Source organism: Henckelia pumila, chromosome 2, assembly GCF_033568475.1.
Source record: "Henckelia pumila isolate YLH828 chromosome 2, ASM3356847v2, whole genome shotgun sequence".
Classification (NCBI taxonomy): domain Eukaryota; kingdom Viridiplantae; phylum Streptophyta; class Magnoliopsida; order Lamiales; family Gesneriaceae; genus Henckelia; species Henckelia pumila.
In genome coordinates this window covers 12268417-12281778 of record NC_133121.1, presented here as the reverse complement: position 1 = coordinate 12281778, position 13362 = coordinate 12268417, and the positions used below count along the sequence as shown (strand labels likewise).

Here is a 13362-nt window from a genome sequence, read left to right as displayed (position 1 = left end):
AATACTATATAGTCCTAAATCGAAAAAGTAATATGTTTGAATTTATCATTTTAATTAGTTTAATATTTTAGTACTTTTACGTATTTAAATCATTGTTTATGAATGCATATTTAATGAAAAAGTTGAAAGCACGAAGTAAGTTTAATAAAATAATGATATCAAGATAAAGTAATAATTTTTTTTAGAAACAAATTAATTAATAATAATAAATTTAAAATAAAATAAAATAAAATAAAAATTCATAAAATATAAATGTTTGATAAATATTTTATAATTGGATCTTAAGGATTGAAAAAATTTAAAAATTACGCTCTCAAGGGATCAAATATGCAATTTTAATATTTCACAGGGGTATTGTTGCAAAAAAATCAAAATTTTTGTCCAATCGCATGAAGGGCGCGTGTGCAACAATCGCTCATATAAAGGGGCACGTGTGCTAATTTTATAAAAGGTCAAATTTGAAGATGCCTATTAAAATTTCACATGAAAAAAGCGTGCATTTTTAATATTTTACAGGTGTATTTGGTGCAAATAACTCGAAAATGAATCGATAATGAGTATCACTTCTGGCACGATCACTTCAACTTAAAACAAGTTTAATTAAAATGAACTCAGAAAAAAAAACACACAAAAACAATCAAACTGAGGACATGCCAACCAAACAACTCTTCATCTTTTACCATTCTATTAAATAGGGGAGGGCCTTTTACAAACTGTTTGGTAGGTTGGTATGTCAATAAAAATCAAATTACATATTTGACTCTCAAATTTATCAATTAAAAAAACAAAAAAAGAAAAAACATGATAAAGTAAATAACCTACACAAAAATCCCAGTTCGAGCACGTTCTTTATCGTGGGGAAGTTTTCCGTGCCCTTCTCCTCCATTTTGCTTCAATTAATAATTTTCACATTCACATGTGCCACCTCTCACATTTCATAGGTATATCCAATTTGTCGTCTGTTATCCTGGTATGATCAGACGATGGGTCCGGGGTCATCTTGCGAGATGGGAACCCAGCATCATCCCGGGTGACGGGCCCGAGGTTGTCTTGTAAACCGGGAACCCAGGAGCTCCCTCAGGGGACTCCCTCCCGGGTGATGGGCCCGGGGTCGACTTGTAAACCAGGGACTTAGAAGCTCCCTCAGGGGCCCACAGATGAAAGGATAAGTATCCGGAAACCAGGGGCCGATAATACTCGGTGGGCCCAAGGTCATTTTATATAAAATGAAGCCCATACCTCTTTTACGTGTGGCAGACTTCTACTTCGAATCAAATCATTATGAATCACGCTGTCACGGTATGGGTTCCTCCTAGTATTACGGGGTGTCTAATCACACGTGACAACCGTCCTATCGCAAAGTGTCAGTTAGGCCATACTGGATAATCATAAAAGAGTCAGGTCAGCACGTATAAATACCAGGCTCCTACGCCTGGTCAAGGGGAGAGGACAATCACTTTCTAGCACACACTCACTCTCTAAAATTTTTTAAGTCCACTCCGTATATCTAAAACCATCCACTTCCCGGGATTACACCCACCCCCGGGGCATACATTTTATGATGTTCGCATCATTGGCGCCGTCTGTGGGAAACTCTGAGATTTAAGACGTGGATATGACGATTATTGAGGATCCCGAAAGCTCCCAGCGAGCGATGGCAAATCTGCAGGATCAAGTGAATGCCATGGTAGAGGCTGCATTACAAAGGATCCTAGCTCTACGACAGGAGAAGGGGGAAGGCGATCCGGAGAAGCAACAGGAGCAGGAGCAGGAGCAGGAGAGGAACCAGGGGGAACTAGGGAAGGAGCAGGAAAAAACAGTAGACAAGGTGCGGGAAGAAGGAAAAGAGAAGGAGAAGAGAGGAGGAGGACGAGAGGGCATACAGGCGGAACAGGAGGCAGAATCACATGCTGAGTCTGCCCATGTCACCATGGTGGGGGAGTTGGAACTGCTGAAACAAAAAATTCTAAAATTGGAAAACACTGACTCGCGGGAATCTTCGCGAGTCAAAAGCTCGGGATGCCCTTTCTCGCCAGAGATTATTAAAGAGCCCTTGCCATTACAATTCAAATCAGCGAAGATCAAAGGGTACGATGGTAGTGGTGATCCAGAGGAGCACATGGCCCGGTTCGAAAATGTGGCCATGTTACATTGTTATAATGATCAAATCAAGTGTAAAGTTTTCTTAACCACATTGGAAGATTCTGCCCAACGGTGGTTTGAAAACTTGGAGGACGGAAGCATTGATGTCTTTAAAAAGTTTCGGGAAATCTTTCTGCAGCATTTCAGCAGCAGTAAACGGTACAGAAAGACTACTCTCAGTATTTTTGAGGTAAAGCAGGTGGGAGAGGAATCTCTAAGAGCATATATCAAGAAGTTCAACAAAATAACTTTAGAGATTCCAGCGTGCGCACCGAAAACCCGGATCACAGCCTTTACTCAAGGTCTCAGGGAGGGAGAATTCTTCCGGTCGCTGGTAAAGAAAACCCCTCGAAACTTTGAAGACCTCTTAGCCCGGGCTGAAAAGTACATTAATATGGAGGAGGCCCAGAAGCAAAAGCGGGATAAAGACAAGCGAGAAGGGAACATAGAGAGAGGAAGTAGGAATAACCCGGGAGGAGGGAAAACTGATTATCTGGGGAGGTTGATGGCTCATGCCCCGCCGAAAGTAACTAGAGATCGAGGGGTCCATGTGTGCGAGGAGGGAGTTCGGCAGACCTCCCAAAAAGGAGCGGGAAAATATTGCTCCATTCACGAGGTCAACACTCATGATACCAGCGAGTGCAGAAGACGCGCCCCGGATGCAAAAAGGCCGATGTCAGGAGAGGAAAGGAGGATGGATAAAAGACAGCGAGGACCTTATAGGGCACCAGGATTTGCGGCGCACAGGCCTGATGAGGCTATCTCAGAAAAAGCCCGGGGGGTTCCACCTCAGCGATTGGAGGATAGGACACGAGATGGACCCTCCCGAGGAGTCATCAACATGATATCAGGGGGGTCCACTGATGGGGATTCGAATAGGGCTCGGAAATCCTGGAGTAAGAGAGAAGTATTGGGTTTAGAGACCCGGAAAGTAACCTCTTGCCCGGTCATTTCCTTCGGGCCAGAGGATTTGAAGGACGTGGTCACCCCTCATAATGATGCCTTGCTCATCCAAGCCAGGGTGGCTAACTATGACATAAGGCGGGTTTTCGTTGATTCGGGAAGCTCGGTAAATGTCATTTTCCAAGAAGCTTTTGAACAAATGGACCTGCTGGGATGTGAGGTCAATTTGGTGAAAACCTCTCTCTACGGGTTCGCGGGGCACACAGTACAGCCTCGGGGAGAGGTTTGGTTGCCCATTACCCTGGGAGCCGGTGAATTGAGAAGAACTATCATGACTCTCTTTTCAATAGTAGAAGCTCCATCTTCCTATAATGTAATCTTGGGGAGACCAGCTTTGAACGCCTTCATGGCTGTGGCTTCTGCATATCATCAAAAGATTAAATTCCCGGTGGGAAACCAGATAGGGGAAGTAAAAGGAGACCAACCCTTCTCTCGAAGATGTTATGCTGATACGGTACGAGTGGACAATAAGAAAGCTCATGGTGAATAAGGAGGAGGTGATCCTGGCAAAAAGGAGGTGTGCACAATAGGGGAGGTTAAGGAGGAGCATGAGGTAGTGCAATTATTCCCAGAACAACCAGGAAAAATTGTCAAGGTGGCTAGGGATTTGGAGGTCGGCTTTATGAATCAATTGAAAGCATGCCTGGCCAAGAATACAGATGTATTCGCCTGGTCTTCCCAGGAGTTAACTGGAATCCCACCTCAGGTGGCCGAACACAAGCTTAATATCCTCCCGGGAGCTCGGGTTATCAAACAGAAGAAGCGACATTTTGGGGCGGATAAGGACAAAGTCATCGCTGACCAGGTTCGGGAGTTGAAAGAGGCAGGGCATATCCGGGAGGTACAGTTCCCTACTTGGCTGTCCAACGTGGTACTGGTACCCAAAACTACCGGGAAGTGGAGGATGTGCATTGATTTCCAAAACCTGAACGAAGCTTGCCCTAAAGATTGTTACCCTCTCCCTCGGGTGGACCAGCTGGTGGACTCTACATCAGGCTTTGAGTTGCTTAGCTTTATGGACGCATACCAGGGATACCACCAAATCCCCCTGGCACAGGAAGATCAAGACAAGGTTAGTTTTATCACTTCCGGAGGGACTTTTTGTTATGTGGTTATGCCGTTTGGGTTAATAAATGCAGGGGCCACCTATCAAAGGATGATGGACAAGGTCTTCCAAGGCCAGCTCGGCAGGAATGTGGAGGTATATGTAGATGATATCCTGGTAAAGTCCCGAGCTGGGCGGGATTTCATTCCCGACTTAGAAGAAACCTTTAACACTCTTCGAAAGTACGGGATAAAACTTAACCCGGCCAAGTGTGTTTTCGGAGTCAAGAGCGGGAAGTTTTTAGGTTTTGTGGTAACGGAGAGAGGGATAGAAGTTAATCCTGAAAAGGTGAAAATATTGAAAGAAATGCCCTCACCAACCTCTATCCGGGAGGTACAGCGGTTGACAGGAAGAATCACCGCCCTGTCCCGATTCATCGCCCGTTCGGCTCATAGGAGTTATCCTTTCTTCCAGGTGTTGAGGAAGACCCAAAAATTCGGATGGACTCAGGAATGCGAGAAAGCTTTTCAGGAATTGAAGGAGCATCTGGCTAATCTGCCGATTCTGGTCAAACCAAAACCTGGAGAAAGATTGTGGGTATATCTCTCTACAACTGAGCATGCTGTAAGTTCCGTACTGATCAGAGAGGAAGCCAGGGACCAGAAACCTGTCTATTATGTAAGTCATGCCTTGAAAGGACCAAAAATTAGGTATGGTGATATAGAAAAGATGGCTCTTGCGCTCATCCTTACAGCCCGGAAGCTTAGACCATACTTCCTATCCCATCCAATCACGGTCTTAACTAACAGTTTGCTGGGTCGGGTGATGACTCACCCAGATACTTCGGGCAGACTGGTCAAGTGGGCAGTAGAGCTAGGGGAGTATGACATCGAATATCAACCCCGGGTTACCATCAAAGCACAGGCTCTGTCCGACTTCTTGACAGAGATTCTCACGTTCGGCCAGGAGGAGGTATGGAGGGTGTTCGTGGACGGAGCTAGCAGCTCGAAAGGAAGTGGGGTGGGTGTGGTCCTGATCTCTCCCACGCAGGAAAAAACCCGGATAGCCATGAGGTTGCACACTTTCAAGTCGAATAATGAGGCGGAGTACGAGGCAGTCGCAACGGGTTTAAAGTTGGCTCGAGAGGCAGGAGCGGAGCATGTGATTATTTACTCTGATTCCCAGCTGGTAGTGCAGCAATTACAGGGAATGTTCAGTGTTAAGGAAGAAAGGTTGCGAGAGTACATGGAACTGGTCAAGAAACAGGGAGGTGTTTTCTCCAGTTGGAGCATAGAGCAGATTCCCCGGGAACATAATACTGAGTCAGATGCGCTGGCCAAAATGGCCACTTCCTGGAGCAGTGGCGACAGCCGGGAGGTGATACAACAAGTCGGGTCGGTATTGGCAATAGAGGACGAGAAGCAAGAAGGAAAGGAGGAATCTTGGATGACCCCTCTCATTAACTATTTACAGACAGGTACTCTTCCCTCAGATGGGGCAGTGGCCCAAAAGGTCAGAAGACAGATACCCCGTTTCACCCTTTTGAATGGGAGTCTGTATCGAAGATCCTTTCAGGGCCCACTACTAAGATGCCTGGAGGAAAAGGAGGTGAAATATGTGCTCCAAGAAATACATGAGGGATGCTGTGGGGATCACGGAGGAATATGGAGCCTAGCCCGGCGTACTCTATTAGCCGGGTATTGGTGGCCTACTCTACAGCAGGATGCCCGTCAAATAGTCAATGCTTGCGAAGGATGCCAAAGATTTGGAAATTTTTCTCATAAACCGACAGCGGAGTTGCAAGCCGTATGGGCATCCTGCCCATTCGACCAGTGGGGCTTGGATATTGTGGGACCTTTTCCTCCAGGGTCCAGGCAGAAGAAGTTCCTTTTGGTGGCGGTAGATTATTTCTCTAAGTGGGTAGAGGCAGAGCCCCTTGCAAGAATTACAGAAGAGGTTGTGTTAAACTTCATTTGGAAGAATATTGTGTGCCGGTTTGGTGTTCCTCGAAAATTAGTTTCTGATAATGGAAGGCAGTTTCAGGGACGGAAGATGAAGGATTGGTGTGCAGAGATGAAGATTCAGCAGGCCTTTACCTCGGTAGCCTATCCTCAGAGTAATGGACAGACGGAGGTAACCAATCGAACGATAGTGCGGTCTTTGCAAGCCAGGCTCTATGGCATGGGTAAAAATTGGGTGGAGGAAATTGCGGGGGTGTTGTGGGCTTATCGTACCACGCCAAAAACAACTACTTGAGAAACACATTTCGGTCTGGTGTATGGGTCCGAAGCAGTGTTACCCGTGGAGATTGGACAATCTTCTCCCCGAATACAAGCTTACCAAGGGGAAGGAATCGGTAGCCGAGCGCAGGAGTTGGACTTGATAGAGGAGAAGCGAGGAAGGGCGGCCGTAAGGATGGAGGCTTACAGGGGAAGAGTGATGAAAGCTTTCAACAAGGGAGTCAAGCCTCGAGAATTCCAGATAGGAGACCTTGTATTGAAGAAGGTTAACCCTGCAGGGGATGTAAAGAAGTTAGAAGCAAAGTGGGAAGGTCCTTACAAGATTACTCGGAAGGTGGGAAGGGGGGCTTGGTACTTGGAAGATAGTCAAGGTAAGACCCTGAAGCGGCCCTGGAGCACGTTGCATCTCAAGTTGTATTACTATTGAATAAGCAAACTTCTTGTAAAATGTATTCCGTGCTGTTATGTGAATAAACGTGTGTTTTGTTTAAATGTACTTAAAGCCCATGGCAAACCCATGACATCTTAAAGCCCAGGTGATCCACTACCCTGGCACCATAAACCCAGGCGTTCCACTACCCTGGTACTTAAAGCCCATGGCAAACCCATGGCATCTTAAAGCCCAGGTGATCCACTACCCTGGCACCATAAACTCAGGCGTTCCACTACCCTGGTACTTAAAGCCCATGGCAAACCCATGACATCTTAAAGCCCAGGTGATCCACTACTCTGGCATCATAAACCCAGGCGTTCCACTACCCTGGTACTTAAAGCCCATGGAAAACCCATGGCATCTTAAAAGCCCAGGTGATCCACTACCCTGGCACCATAAACCCAGACGTTCCACTACCCTGGTACTTAAAGCCCATGGCAAACCCATGGCATCTTAAAGCCCAGGTGATCCACTACCCTGGCACCATAAACCCAGGCATTCCACTACCCTGGTACTTAAAGCCCATGGCATCTTAAAAGCCCAGGTGATCCACTACCCTGGCACCATAAACCCAGGCGTTCCACTACCTTGGTACTTAAAGCCGGTAGTAACAAAATAGGCCATGTATGGAACCAGCAGCTCATCATCGGTAGCTCAGGATTATCTTATAGTGCTACGCCTCGCGGGACAGCGAAACAAGTTCTAGCCCGACTATTTGCCGGAGGTGTAGTGTTATCCTGGTATGCTCAGATGATGGGGTCCGGGGTCATCTTGAAGGACCATGGTAATTCACAAAGCCATAGGAATCTAGATGATCCACACAATATGCTATTCAACAGGGAAATGGGAAATCAAAATATGCAAGGGGACAAAAAGCCAAAGAAAATCAAATGAACATAATATTCATTAACCCAATGTTTTTTACAAAGAAACCAAGAAAAAAAAAACAAGAAGGGGTGGACACGCCTCGGGCATTAGCTCTACTTCTCTTCAGGAGGTGTCTCTTCCCCGGTCGCAGAAGAAGAGGGCAGGGATGCAATAGCTTGGTGGATGTCCGGGACTCCTTCTTGACTTAACCCAGCCTCTTCGTATTGCACAGAGCATAGGTCGAAACCCTGAGCAAAGAAGTCAAAGGATTGGTCTATCACCATCTTCTTGAAATCCTTTGAGGCCAGAAAAGCCTGCTTCCACTGAGACTCGGTCATCAGCTGCTTCTTCAAAGAGGAGTCGGCATCCTCGGCTAGTAGGCGAGACAAGCCCGCCTCTGTCCAAGCGGCTACCAGCCCTGCCTGCATTTTTCAATCGCAGCCCGATGCATCTCCGTCTCTCACCGGGCAGCCTCCGTTAAGGCCAAAGCCTTGCTAGTCTCCTCTCGGGCTTCCCTCAGTTGGTTTTGAAGAGCCTGGGACGCCTTTTGATGAATCTCTTGGGCGGCAGCCAGTTTTCTTTGCCATTCATCATGAGCCTGGGAAGTTTCTGCCCGGGAGCTCTCCAGGGCCGAGCGCAGAGCACCAACCTCTGCGTCATGCATCCCCTGCAGCTGTGCGGCATTAAGGCGAAGCTGGGCCATGCGCTCCTCGAAAGAATGAGTTTTCTCTCTTTCCCGGTGGAGGACGGAGTTTGTTTCCTCCAGAGCACTGGCTAGCATGCATAGGCCCTGCGGGACAAAAATGGGATAAGGCAAAGGAAGCAAGGAAAGAAATAAGGCATTGAACCTGTACTCACCGTGTAGGCATGGGATAAGCCTTCGGAGAACTTGGAGGTAGCACCCCGCACTGACAGAGATGTTCTCTCCTCGGGCGAAAGCAGGCTTTGGACCGCTGCAGCCTTCGAAGAGGTGGTCCCTGACAGGAACAGGGGAAATCGAGAGTTCCAGGTAGAGGAATTTACTCGATTCCCCCAAGCGCACCCCATATGCTCCATGCTAGCCGAGGGGATGTCCCAGTTCGAGGCTGGAGACTTGTCGGGATTTGCCGGGAGAGTTGGAGAAGAAGAGACAGGAGCAGTAGTGTCCTCCGGGTCGCTCAGAATGATCATGTCGGGTTCCCGGAGGGCCTTCCTCTTTTGCCGGGAAAGCGGAACTTCATCCTCCAAATCCTCAACCGATAGAGGTGGGTTGGGTTGAGAGGAGGTATGTGAGGAGGCTGGTACAGTGTCCACCAAAGCTCCATCAGGGAGGAGTGAGAGAGAAGCAGGGGGGAGAGAAGCCGGGGGCGGGGGCGCTGATACAGTAGCCAACAAGCGGGGAGGGCTGGAAGGGACAGGACGACTCCTTTCCTCTTCCCTGGCTTTTTTCCGCCTTTTCGCTAAGGCCTTGGTTCTCTCCTTGGCAGCCTGCCTTTCTCTAGCTCGCTGGGCAAATTCCTCTCTCATCACGTCCGGCGAGTCTGCCATAAGAAAGCAATATATTAAGGATAGAATGCAATAAACAAATCAAAACAAACGACAGGAAGAGAACCATAACTTACCAGGTTGAGCTCCCGGAGCACCATAAGCGTCGATCACCTGGTTAAGGGGATCTTCCACCCGGGTACTCAACCCGTAAGCTATAATATTCTCAGGCGTGAAAAGGACAGGGGAAGAGAAATTTTTGCTGCCCACTAAAGCCAGGCTGCGAACATAAGGCTCCTCAACCCTATAGTTTTCAGGGAGTTCAGGTTGAGGGGGAAGGCTGGACAAAAATCCGGTCCTAAAAGAGAAGGGGACCGGAGGGCGGATAAAAAAGTATCTCTCTCTCCAGCCCTTCAGGGAAGAAGGGATATCGGACAGAAAGCGAACATTCTGCCGGGCGGCCAAAGAAAAGGCCCCCTCGTTAAAACGACAGGAGAAAAAGTAGTGAAAAATGAGGGGGGTGATGGCTAAGTTGTGCATTTTAAAAAGAATGTAGGTGGATGCCATAATGCGGAAGGAGTTCGGATGGAATTGATTAACCGGAACTCGGAAAAAATCGGCAACCGCCAGATAAAAAGGAGGAATAGGAAAGCGAAGACCGCTACGGACTTGATCCCGAAAAAAGGTATAACAACCCGACGGGGGGGGGGGGGGGGGTATCGGGTGTGCTCCCTGATAAGGGGCGGAACAGGGTATAAGATAGGGGGATTTCTCCCGAGTTACGCAATTCCTCCGCCGCCCCCCTGCGACAAGGTACTGGGAAGATGGGTGAACCATCCTAGGGTTGGCGGAATAGAGGCAAGGGGGAGGGGGTTACGCACTTTATTTTTTCCTTTTCCTCTCACGTTGGAGGACGAGGCCACGGGGTGTTTAGTGCGAGAAGTTTTTCTGAAAAAGCGAGGTCGGGAAGGAAGAGTCGAGGCGGAACGAGCATCGCTCGAGTCACCGCTAGGCTCTTCGTCTCTGGGCGAGCCTTTGGCATTTGCCCCGGAGGTAGAAGACGTACCCGTAGACATAAAGGAAGAAAGGATACTTACGTAGTTACGAGGCGAGTGAGAGCGTGCGGAAGACGAATGACAGAATTTGGAGTGAAGGGCAGAGGATCGGAGGCAATCGTGCGAGAAAGAGGAGACAATGAGGAGGTGAAGCGAAAACAAGAGTATCGGAGTATTAATAAAAGGTCTGGGCAATCTGAGCCGTCCATTTTGAATTAAACGGAGGAGATGTGCAAAGCGTGCTGGGGAAGCTAAAACGACCTCTGACAAAGTCTCTGACAACGCGTACTACAAAGCATCTAGGGCTGACGTGGAGCTCAGTGTGTCGCACAGGACCACCGCGGAAAGGCCATACTAATCTCTCGGGACAGCGAAACAAGTTCTAGCCCGACTATTTGCCGGAGGTGTAGTGTTATCCTGGTATGATCAGACGATGGGTCCGGGGTCATCTTGCGAGATGGGAACCCAGCATCATCCCGGGTGACGGGCCCGGGGTTGTCTTGTAAACCGGGAACCCAGGAGCTCCCTCAGGGGACTCCCTCCCGGGTGACGGGCCCGGGGTTGTCTTGTAAACCGGGAACCCAGGAGCTCCCTCAGGGGACTCCCTCCCGGGTGATGGGCCCGGGATCGACTTGTAAACCAGGGACCTAGAAGCTCCCTCAGGGGCCCACAGATGAAAGGATAAGTATCCGGAAACCAGGGGCCGATAATACTCGGTGGGCCCAAGGTCATTTTATATAAAATGAAGCCCATACCTCTTTTACGTGTGGCAGACTTCTACTGCGAATCAAATCATTATGAATCACGCTGTCACGGTATGGGTTCCTCCTAGTATTACGGGGTGTCTAATCACACGTGACAACCGTCCTATCGCAAAGTGTCAGTTAGGCCATACTGGATAATCATAAAAGAGTCAGGTCAGCACGTATAAATACCAGGCTCCTACGCCTGGTCAAGGGGAGAGGACAATCACTTTCTAGCACACACTCACTGTCTAAAATTTTCTAAGTCCACTCCATATATCTAAAACCATCCACTTCCCGGGATTACACCCACCCCCGGGACATACATTTTATGATGTTCGCATCATCTTCTTTGGATGCATTAAGTTTTTTCCTCTCTGTCTTTCCCAGCTTATGTTTCTACTTCAATTGTGTCAAAGCATCCTGCAGGTTGGTCAACGATAACGATTTATTTATTTTGTTTTAATTATTAAATATCCATGCTAAAAATTTAAATTTGTGGAATTGTTCTCCAGATTTAGAAATTTGAAGGCTGACCAGTGACAGTTTGTGCTTAAGCCAAAATTGTCTTCCTTAAACCAATATTTTCGGAGTCTATTTTTTTGGTTTTGTCACGGTTTTAAGTTCTCGATCTGCAATCATAGGGTGAAATCAAAGGTTCTAACCGAGATTTTGTAACATTATATGGTTTCGATGCGTATAATCAACATACATTTGTGTTGAATCGACCTCAAATTTTTAGTTTCATACATGCGTTCATTTTTTTTTTAGTATTTTGACTAAGATTTCAATTGTTCCAAATCCATTAATTGTTTTTAATTATTGTTATTAGTATTTTGATTACGATTTGAATTGTTTCAAATCCATTATTTGGTTTTAGTTCATAAATCAAGTAACTGATTTCTTCACCTAAACTTAAAATTTGAGATCTTAAATTTGCTTCAACGTCCAATAACACTTCATTTTACATCTTAATCATATTTCATACTATTTATACAAGATGTCATTTTTGCTCAATTTTTTTGACTGACTACATATGACAGGCATATAATGGTTGATTAAGTGATAGAGCTCTCAAAACCATGTTGAAAATTTCATTCCGATTTTCAAACTTCCGAATACGTGAGGGGGAACATTTTATTTTTTTTGCATGGAACTATTGTGGTAGTTGTGCATATATTCTTACCATTTCTACAATGTAAATTAGTATGACTTAAATTGGTATTTACTATATACTTTTTTGGTGTCCTTAGCACACCTTAAATAAACTATGAGGTTAAAAAATTCGGAAGGATTTGCATGCCATTGTTTTTTTTTTTTTTAGAGTATTTGCATGCCATTGTTCATAAGTGCAACTGGTACATTGTGCATTTGGCTCATTGGACTTAGGAATTAGGATAAAATTCAGGCGATGTTATGATGCATTGCAAATTATATATAGCAAACGAGGCATGTAATTCTTAAGAAGTGCGTATGATTCAAGTTATAAACTTATAATGCAGCCAGTTGGTTAGATTTCGTTTGAGTTCGATCAAAATACGTTTATTTATTGGTTTTAGAGAAATTTTCTATTAAATTTTTTTCATAATAGTTGTATAAATAATATGTTGAATGTTCAAAATATTTCAATCTATAATATTTATGCATATTAATTTTATCTCATAGACTCATAATAATTTTTTAACTATGACTTTTATTTATCTATTTCAATTATTTAGTCACACGCATTGCGTGGAACATGTATTATGTATATATTAGGATTGTATATTCAAATTTTATTTAGTTGTACTCCTATCTAAAAGGTACCTAATGTGTATATATATGTTTTAAGTATTTTAGTTATCTTATTAGGCTGCATAAAATTTATTTTGGGAACATATATTAAGTTACACATAAACGTGTTTGACATATTTTTTGTTACACACGCAAGGCGTGTGCCAATGTTGCTAGTATTCATGAAACATGATGGAACCAGATAGATAAACTGTAACTTATTTCATATAAGTGCACGAGTCGATGCTGCCTATGAAGGTGGATCTTGACCTTAACGAGAGTCGGAGTCGGAGGTTCAACGAAAATACCGGTGGATCTTGACCTTGTTTGGGGCGAAAAGGAGGAGTCGTTAGCCGTGGAACTCGGAGTGGGTGGCGTAGATCTGGGTGATAGAAATGAGAAATGGTTAAATGTTTTCAGATCTTAGTTTGGTTTCAAACGTGAGAAATAACTTACCATGGCGTCGGAATCAGGGCGGCAGCGGCGAGAGATGGCGTCGGACTCAGGGCGAAAATGAGAGATTTGGGCTGTGGGGAGAAAAACAGCGCGACCAAAATTTGAATTTTGTGACAAATTTTTGGTTTGTTCCATTTTCACGCACACAGTCAAGAGCTAACAACACAAATTTTTGTATATG

The 13362-nt window shown here is 45.7% G+C and overlaps 1 protein-coding gene across 1 annotated transcript; it reads left to right on the top strand.

Moving 5' to 3' along the window:
* Window positions 1-1654: 1654 nt before the first annotated feature.
* LOC140877225 (uncharacterized) lies at window positions 1655-3595 on the top strand. Its single transcript, XM_073280755.1, has one exon. It carries the CDS (start codon window positions 1655-1657, stop codon window positions 3593-3595), a length of 1941 nt encoding a protein of 646 aa, XP_073136856.1.
* Window positions 3596-13362: the final 9767 nt, after the last annotated feature.